The following is a 9,813-nucleotide window of genomic DNA, read 5'->3' as shown; positions in this document are numbered from 1 at the left end:
CAAGGTTTGGTGATGGACCTGTTGTGGCAAAAGAAGGGAGGAGTCAAGGATGATCCCAGGGTTTAACCTGAGGAACTGCAAGGAGGACCCTTGTCATCTCCACCTGAGGCGGGGAAGGTTATGGATGGAGGTGGGGGTGGAAAAAGAGTTGGGAGCTCAGCTCAGAAAATAACTTTAGGTGCCTGTAAGATATGGACAAGAGATACAAATGTAGGTGTCCCTAGTGTGGGTTGGTATTTAAAGCCTGGACAAGATCACTCAGAAAGTGAGTGTGGACCAAGAGTTGCTGACTATATGGGTAAAGCCTAGTACCAGCAAGAAAGACACAATCCCCTATACTCTCTTCTCTCCAAACCTACATTTCTAGCCTTTTTGTTTTTCTATTAAAAAAGGATTCAGTGAGTATTAGAGTAAAAAAAAAAAATTATTTACAGTTTAGGTGATGGATTCCCAATTTCTAGTATGTGTTGCTACATCACTTTGAAGAATTCACCATTTAAATTCCAAAAGTGTGTTTGGACAAATATGAATGCTGGTTGTGGTATTCAGCATATGGTCAGTGAAAAACTGTTTTGCAATTTCTAAATATCACTACAAAGCCAATATAAGGATCTACTGAATTTCTTAGGGCATTTCTAATTGATCTTAAATAATCAGTTGCCAACTGTTTTCACTGACATACATGTTGAAATTCCATGTTACTTTGGAATAAGTAAGCAAATCTCTTGGTTGTAGTCGTTAGTAAAATAATAATGCCATGTTAAAGAAAGCAAAAGCTATAAAACTAAATTTATGACACTGCTCTTATTTTCTTTACTCTTTTTAGGTTGGGTGGAATTAGTACTTAATTTGTATTTCACAAGTGGGAATTTATCTTTGAAATAAGCTAGTTATAATTGCCTTATAAGAATATAAAATCTAATGCAGGTTTTAATTGTTTCAGCCCAAGAGCAAAAATTAAATATCTATACATTTGTTTCCAATTAAAAAAAAACAAAAACTACCTGAAACTACTTTACTTTTTAAGTCCCGGTGGGAGAATGGTTATAAATCATTAGAAAAGAACTGTGATTTGTTATTTTTTTTTCTTTTTGTTCTTATAAACCTTTACAAGGACATTTCCAGGGAAAGCTTTAGATATGCTTTCCAACCTTACGGGAAAGGCAGAAAGCCTGGGGTGGGAGCAGAGGGAACTTTCCGCCGCGGCTCTGGCTTGGCGGGTGCTCCTTTTCTGGCCAGCGTCCACTAGCATTCTGGCCACTCATCTGCGGGACTACGTGAAATACTCAGGAGTAGGAGGCCCCGATTCAAGGTACCAGCCCAGACACCAGCCGGACGAGTAAGCCCCTCAGCCCCGCCCCGACCATGATGCACTATGCGGTTACCTTTGCCCTTCTCCAAGATGGCTTCCGGTCAGCGCTGGGGATTCTGGGTGCGCTTCTCGCAGAGCCAGGCAGGAGGCGAGGCGGGGTGGGGTGGTGTGGGGTGGGGTGGGGCGGGGCCCGCGAGAGCTGGGCGCTGATTGGTCTGCAGGGTCTGTAGCCGGCTGCCGCGGCCTGGGACTGGAATGAGAGGGGCGGCGGGCTCCTGGCGGCGGCGTCTCCTCGGAGCCGCAGCGACTGAGGCGAGGACAGCGAGGACTAGGCCAGCGGGTGCTGTCGGTGTCCGGCCGCGTCGGCCGCGGGATGAGGAAGCGGACGGAGCCCGTCGCTTTGGAGCATGATCGCTGCGTCGCTTTGGGCTCTTCTTCCTCTGGCTCGACCGCAGCGGTGCTGGACCCTGACAGCCGCCTGAAACGCAACTTGCACTTGGCTGGCAAGGGGCCGGCTGAGCCGCGCTGCGCCGCCGACGCGGGCATGAAGCGAGCGCTAGGCAGGTGAGGCGAGGCGTGGTGCAGGGGCGGGACCCCCAAATCTGCCACCCCCTCCATAAGTTAGTTACCTGCCTGCGCGAGCGCCCCAAACCTGCCCTCCATCCTTCCGGAGCCCTCCTCCGACCTCCCGATGCCCTCCCTTCTGTCCCAGAACCTCCGCATCCCTTCTGAAGGTCCCCACCTGCAGGAGCGCCCCTGCTTATCTCTTCACTCCCTCGATGTCTTCTGGCCCACACCCACCAGCACTCCAGGTCCAGACCCGCACCCTATCCTTTACCAAGTGAGCCACTAGGGACTCCTTCAGCAAGGAGCTGGAAGAGCGTCTCCCAGGGTGATGGAGCGGCAGGAAATCGCGACTCCTCGTGGGAGACTAGGAGAATGGGGTAGGGGTTCCCTGGGGAGGTGGGACGCGGAAGGACGGGCGCCAGATCCTGAGAGTTATGGGTTAACGCGGATAACCTCCTTCGCTGTCTTGGACTTAACCCAACGGCCCTCTCACTAAGTTAGCATGTACGGAAGCTGATGGGTACCCCGTTTCTCACTTAGGGAATTCTGGGGTAACTAGTTGTCAGAAGTGGCATTCTCTGCTCAGAACTGTTAGACCGTTAGGGAAAAGTTAAATGGGCTGCTGTGTCCAAGGGAAAGGAAGGATGCACCGCGTTCTAGACTGTTGGACGGAAATCTGTCGTTCACTGTGCAGTTGGCTCCTGGTGCTTGAAATTTGTCCACTTGAGTTATCTCCTTGGGAATCTCCCTAATGTCGGGATATCATTTGGTTGTGTTTTCCCTTTGAATAGATGAATGTGTTTATGAAAACTGATTTCAAAATTGAGATAGCATATTTCTTTTACATGGCCAAATTTCTCTTTCATAAGTAGGTTTCTTAATTATCTGGCTATTAGAACATATTACTCATGGCAATTTTGAAGTCCTGATGTTTCACGGTGTTGAAATAAGTTAGTATGTCCTCAGGTGCTGTATCAGAGTCGTTTATTTCCTTAAGGGTGATCTGGAATGTACTTAATTGACACAGGCCGATTCAGTGTAAAATATTTATTCAAATAGCCTCTAAAAATATCAAGGCCTAAAAAAAGATCATTGCATTTAAAATATGAATAGTTGGATGAATAAAAACATTTATCCAAATAGCTCCTTCAAAATTCAACTTCAATTTTTTTTAAAAGAATGACAATTTACTAATTAAGATTTCCTAACAAATAACAATATTCAGTATAGTTTATGTGTGTGAAATTACACGTGACATTTCATAAAACCACTGGAATGTTCACATTCAATACATATATGGTAAAAAACAGTTCAATTTTTTTCTCCCAGAAAGTGTCTTGTTAAATCAGAAATTAATGGAAAACCAGTGCACTGTAAAATCTAGATATGTTGCCTCTAAGCCCAGGTTTATTATCACTTTAGTAAATTTCTATTCTAACAAATTGCACAGAAACTATTAATAAAATGTCTTAGTCAACTTCAATTTTTAAAAGATCATGGAATTAAACTATAGACTCATCTAAGTAAGTGCTTCTCACAATCCTCCCGGAAGGGCAGGGACCGACAATATTTTTGTATTGTATAAAATTATCTAGCAACAGTTAATATCTTTTGTGAAACTAATATGTTCTCTGTTCTGTGGGAAGGTTTATCTGCGTTAAAAACTTATGATTAACTTTAGTACACTTTTATTAACAGGCGTGGCATTACTTAGATAGGTTGGGAAATTCTTTAAAGAAATCAAATAGTGATGCACAGTAATGTTTGGAGAAACTGCTGGCTTGATGCCTTCCTTGAAAAATATACTGTATTAAAAGGATTTCTATGGGGGACGACGAGAAACATGTAAGTGGTGCTCATGTCCTTTGGATAAATAAAAAGCTGCTGGAGAATAAAAAGAAAAGCAGAGGGCAGAAAGGCCAAATTTGTGTGTTATACCATGGCTTCCTTCCCTATTGCCTGTAACTCTCCTGGACATTCTCCTGCTTTTTTTCCTCCTGAATCTGTGTCTGCTCAACTGTTACCTCCTCCCAGAGGCCTTCCCAGATCAGCACATGCAAAGTAGCTTTATGCCACCTCTTGGCCCCCTTATTCTATTTTTTCTTCATTGCATTTATCCCTTACCTGACCTTGTAATTGGCCTGTATACTTGACTTGCTTTGTGGTTGTGTCCGTCCCCACAAGAATGAAAGCAAGGACATCATTTTCTCCATCTCTAATCTCCAATGCCTGGCACATAGTAGGTGGGAGAAAATACTTGTTGTTTATTTTATTAATTATTATTTTTAATCCTCACATGAGGATATTTTTACATTTATCTTCAGACAGAATGGGAGAGAGAGAGGGAAAAAAAACATCGATGTGAAAGAGACACATCGACTGGTTGCCACCTGCACAGCCCCAACCGGGCCAAGGAGAAACCCCAACCAAGGTATGTGCCCTTGGCCAGAATCAAACCCAGGGCTGTTTGGTCTGCAGGCTGACACTCTAACAGCTGAGCCAAATCGGCCAGGGCAGAAAATACTTGTTGAATGAATGATTATCTAAGATAAATTCATAGAAGTGGAATTGCTGAGCCAAGGTGTGTGTTAACTTTGAATGCCACAGTGCCGTCCAAAGATGTGGTGATTTTTAACTCCCTCAGCAGTGTCAGCTGCCTCCCTGAGTTTTGAATAGTACGAATATTTTTATCTTTTCTACTTGATTAATGAGAATGACATGTGATTTGTAGCTTTAATTTGCATTTCTTCATTTTAAGGTAGCAATTTTTGTGTGCTTTTATAAACTATATACCTTTGGGATTATTTATATCTTTCAAGACCATTCTTTGTCTGGGGTCCTTCTGCACATTTTTTTTAACTCTATTGTGTACATGTTCAAATATATAAAAGTAGAGAAGATGATATAATGAACTTCCATGTATCCACCACTTTGTTTCAATAATTTTCCATATTTGTCTATTTTGAGTTATCTATCCCTTCTCCCCCCATTTTTTTTTTTTTTTAATTTATTTTTTATTGATTTTGGAGAGAGAGGAAGGAAGAGGGAAAGAGAGATAGAAACATCGATGAGAGAGAACATCGATTGGCTGCCTCCTGCATACCACCCAGTGGGGATTTGGCCCACTGGGCATGTGCCCTGACTGGGAATTGAACCGGTGACTTCTTGGTGCATGGGTCAACGTTCAACCACTGAGCCATACCAGCTGGGCAAGACTAGGCTATTTTAAAATAAATGGTTTCATCTATAAGTATTTTATACTATGTCTTGAACAAATAAGGCTTTTTGAAATATAAATAACCCCATTGCTATTATCATTTATCAAAATTAACAATTTATTATCTGTAATTAATTTAACATCTAATATTTAGTCTAGATACATCTTCCCAGTTGTCTCAGAAATGTCTTTTTAAAGTTTGTTTGCTTTAAAATCTAGTACATTTCTTTCTTAAAAAAATTTTCTATTTATTTATTTTAATATGTTTTTATTGATTATTTTTTTAGAGAAAGAGAAGAAGGGAGAGAGAAATAGAAATATCAGTGTGAGAGAGAAACATCAATATAAGAGGGAAACATTGATGGGCTGCCTCCTGTGCACCCCCTGCTTGGGATGGGGCCTAAAAACTGGGCATGTGCCCTGACTGGGAATCTCAGTCCCTGGAATGATGCTTAATCCACTGAGTTACGGGGGCCAGGCACATTTCTTAACTTTATTCTTAGTTGTTTTATTTTTGTTGTTGTTGTGATTTAAAATAGGATCCTTTCTTATACTACATATTCTTATTAGTTATTTAATTTTATAATTAGCAGTTTACATAATCTTAATTTTTAGTAGTTTATGCAGTTGGTGCTCTTGGATTTTCCAGGTATATTATCTTGTTGGCTGCAAATAATAAGAATTTCTAATTTATGTATCTGTTGTCTTTCGTTTTTTCTTTCTTTTATTGCATTGCATTTCTACAACAAGCTTAAATAATAGGCATGATACTGGGTATCCTTGTCTTGTTCCTGGCTTTAATGAGAATACTTTTAGTGTTTTTGCCACACTAGTTATTTTACTAAAGGGTGTGTTGCTGCTGTTTTGTTTTTAATGAAAAGTAGTTGTTGAATTTCATTGTCAATTTAAGAAACATTCAAACTTGTGAAGAATTACTGTGGACATATTTGAGCCAACACTGTCCACAAGTGCCAGGAATCAAAATCTCAAAGGATTGAGATAATGCTCTACAGAATGGCAGTTTTGCACCTTATTACAATCAAAAGAGAGAAGACACGTGGGTTACATGAAATCCATTGGTAATAGATTAGAGAGGCTGGAGAAAGGAAAGTGAAGAAGCCTCTGGGATTGGATAAAAATTAAAATGATAGACACATACTTCTTTTACATAGGTGGGTATAGAACAGATAACAGTCAACAATTCAACAATTAGCTCAATAACGAGGAGACTTGTAGGTTGCTGAAGAGTGGTGCCTGTGCTTTGAGAGGTCCTGAAAAAGGAAAATTTCTTTGACATTCCAAAGATGTGTTATCTTGAAAGCAAAAGAACAATAGACAGGCTTAGTTAAGATAAATATTAACCTTTGTCAGGGAAGATACCTGTCTAGTACATGACTACGCACCATAAACTGCTTTTAGTTAAAAAGTTTTAATTTCAGACCAACCTTTGTGGTTATTTTAGGTCTCTGAGTTATAAGGCCATCATGCAAGCCTCCCATGAGCTTGTCAGATTTAGTATGTGGCCCCTCTTTGTTCACATTATCAAATGCTGCTTTAGCATCTAAGAAATAATCATACAGATTTTCTCTATTTCAGTTATAGTAACAGACTTTATGTTACTGAATCAGTGATAACTCTTACTGTATAGTCAGTTATAGTCTATTTATTTTAATTGGCAGTTCACACTATTATTTGTGAGACTAGTCCATAATTTTCTTTTTTTAAAATTTATTGTTGAAAGTATTACAGATGTCCCTCCTTTCCCACCACCCACCTTGACCTCCTCATCACTGCTCCTGCCCTTCTCCTTGCCTTCCCACACTGTTATCTTTTTCCATTGGTTATGTATACATGCAAATAAGTTCTTTGGTTTATCTCTTCACCTTTTTTGCCCATTCCCCCAAGCTCTCTCCCATCTGGCAACCAAAAGAACATTCTCTATGAGCCTTGTTTCTGTTCTGCTTTTTCATTTGGTTTGTAGATTGAATTGTTGATAGATATGTATTTATTGCCATTTTATTGTTCATATTTTTTTATCCTCACCCGAGGATATTTTTCCATTTTTTGTACAGATAGCGTGGGAGGGAGAGAGAGGAAGGAAGAGAGAGAAAGAAACATCGATGTGAAGGGACACATCGAGTGGCTGCCACCCGCACGACCAACCAGGGCTGGGGACAAACTGCAACCGAAGTACGCGCCCTTAGCGGGAACCGAACCCGGGTCTCTCCGGACCACAGGCCGACGCTCTAACCGCTGAGCCAAACTGGCCAGGGCTTGTTCATATTTTTTATCTTCTTCAAGAAGACCCTTCAACATTTTATATAATACTGGTGATGAACTCCTTTAGCTTTTTTTTTTTGTCTGGGAAGCTCTTTATATGTTCATCGATTCTAAATGATAGTTTTGCAGGATAGAATCATCTTGGTTGTAGGTCCTTGCTTTTCAACACTTTGAATATTTCTTGCCACTCCTTTCTGGCCTGAAAAGTTTCTTTTGAGAAATCAGCCGACAGTCTTATGGGAACTCCCTTGCAAGTGACTAACTGCTTTTCTCTTGCTGCTTTTAAGATTCTCTCTTTGCCTGCCCTGGCCGGTTTGGCTCAGCAGTTGGAGCGTCGGCCTGCGGTACAGAGAGACCCGGGTTCGGTTCCCGCTAAGGGCACGTACCTCGGTTGCAGTTTGTCCCCGGCCCTGGTTGGTCGTGTGGGTGGCAGCCACTCGATGTGTCCCTTCATATCGATGTTTCTCTCTCTCTCTCTCTTCCTCTCTCTCCCTCCCGCTCTATCTGAACAAAAAATGGAAAAAATGTCCTCTGGTGAGGATAAAAAAAAAAAAGATTCTCTCTTTGCATTTAATCTTTGGCATTTTGATGATGATGTGTCTTGGTGTGGGCCTCTTGGGGTTCATCTTATTTGGGACTCTCTGTGCTTCCTGGACTTGTATGTCTATTTCCTTCACCAAGTCATTTTTTCAAATAGGTTTTCAATTTCTTGCTCTTTCTTCTTCCGGCATCTCCATGATGCAAATGTTGGTTCACTTGAAGTTGTCCCAGAGGCTCTTTACACTGTCCTCTTTCTTTGGATTTTTTTTTTTTCTTTTTGCTATTCTGATTGTGTATTTTTTGCTTTCTTATATTCCAAATCGATGGTTTGATTCTCGGCTTCACCTACTCTAGTATTTATTCCTTGTAAATTATTCTTTATTTCAATTAGTGCATCCTTCATTTTTTATTAGTTCTTATTTATGATCTTGAGGTCCTCACTAAGTTCCTGGAACATCCTAATAACCAGTGTTTTGAACTGTGCATCTCTTAGATTGCTTATTTCCATTCTGTTTAGTTATTTTTTTGGAGTTCTGTTCTGTTCTTTCATTTGTGCGTTTTTCTTTGTCTCCTCATTTTGGCTGCCTTCCTGTGTTTATTCCTATGTATTAGGTAGATCTGCTACATCTCCTAGGCTTGGTAGGGTGACCTATTGTAGTAGTAGGTGTCCCGTAGGGTCTAGGTGCAGAGCCTCTCTGATCACCCCAGCTGCATATTCAAGGTGCAACCCCCTATGTGGGCTATATTACCCTTCTGTTATAATTGAATCTTGATTGTTGTTGGCATATCAATGGAAAGGATTTACTCAGGCTGATCAGCTGCAAGGACTGGCTGTAACCATGGACTTCTGATCACCTTGGAGGATCAGCTGTTTAGGGCTCACCACACAGAGCAAGACTTAGTTAAACAGGGCTCTAGTACCCCCTGAGTCCACACCTTGCATGTGTTGCTTGTGGAGGTGGTTGGGTTGTGGTACTTTGACGTGGTCTGAAGCTGTCCACTGGGTATACTAGCTCCTCCTGGGAGGTGCAGGCCAAGGTCAGCCACTGCTTTTTTCTATCCTGGGCCACCAGGCATAAGCTACAAAGTGATCTGCAGATGGCTGCTGCTTGTGCCAGGCTGAGAGGTGCCCAGGAAAGGCCAAGCTGTGAACCAAGGCTGGCTGCTGCTAGTGCTGGTCCTGGGGCCACTTAGCTAGAGAGGTATGGGGCTCGTTGAGGCCAGATGCTGCTTGTTTGAGAGATTTTAGAAAAATCTTAAGCATGAGCCAAGACAGGCCATTCCTGTCTTAAAGCCACTGGAAACAGCTTGCGTGGGCTGGAAAGTTGGGTCGGGCATAGCCTTAGGGTATCACCAGGGCAGGGCAAATAGTGTAAGCCAGGTACTGGAGTCCCAGATATGGTGCCTGCCTGCTGGCCCATAGGGGAAGGGCTCACTAAAGGAATAATGGCCTCCACTAGCACCTCTGTCTGCAAGAAAGTTCCCTCTCCAGCTCTTGCACTGATGGCAAACAATTCAATTCTTCCCCATATATAATATATCTCTGGTGCATTTCAAGCTGCCTTCTCCATGATGAAGCCCAGAAGTAGCAAGTTTGTGTAAGTCTGTGTGTGGGCCCTTTAAGAAGAGGTGCCTGGGACTCCCAATAACCTCACCCTCCCTCAGCCTCAGTTCCCACTGGTTTTTACAGCCAGTTGTGGGGACTTCTCTTCCTGGCACTGGAACCCTGAGCTGGGGGAACTGGTATGGGATTGGGACCCCTTGCTCCTCAGGGAGGACCTTCACAGCTGAGTTATCCCTCCTGGTTTTTATCTGCCACACATGGGTATGGGACCAGCCCTTTCTCAACTCCACACCTCCTAACAGTCTTGATGTGGCTTCTTTAATTTCATAGTTG

General features: G+C 42.3%; 1 protein-coding gene across 2 annotated transcripts in view; it reads left to right on the top strand.

Annotated features, from left to right (window-relative positions):
• The first annotated feature begins 1,548 nt into the window (after positions 1–1,548).
• ABHD12 (abhydrolase domain containing 12, lysophospholipase) overlaps positions 1,549–9,813 on the top strand; it is a 100,177-nt gene continuing 91,912 nt past the window's right edge. The window contains exon 1 of one of the 2 annotated variants that reach the window (XM_036244013.1): positions 1,549–1,876. In XM_036244013.1, the coding sequence (XP_036099906.1) occupies positions 1,686–1,876 (191 nt within the window). In that variant the 5' untranslated portion in view covers positions 1,549–1,685. Of the gene's footprint in view, positions 1,877–2,235; positions 2,257–9,813 lie in introns of those variants that run through there. The other variant, XM_036244016.1, reaches the window with a different exon arrangement.

The sequence above is a fragment of the Molossus molossus genome, unplaced genomic scaffold (assembly GCF_014108415.1).
Source record: "Molossus molossus isolate mMolMol1 unplaced genomic scaffold, mMolMol1.p scaffold_m16_p_6, whole genome shotgun sequence".
In the NCBI taxonomy this organism is placed as follows: Eukaryota; Metazoa; Chordata; class Mammalia; order Chiroptera; family Molossidae; genus Molossus; species Molossus molossus.
Note: the sequence above shows the minus strand (reverse complement) of the source record. Positions and strands in the feature narration are given on the sequence as shown.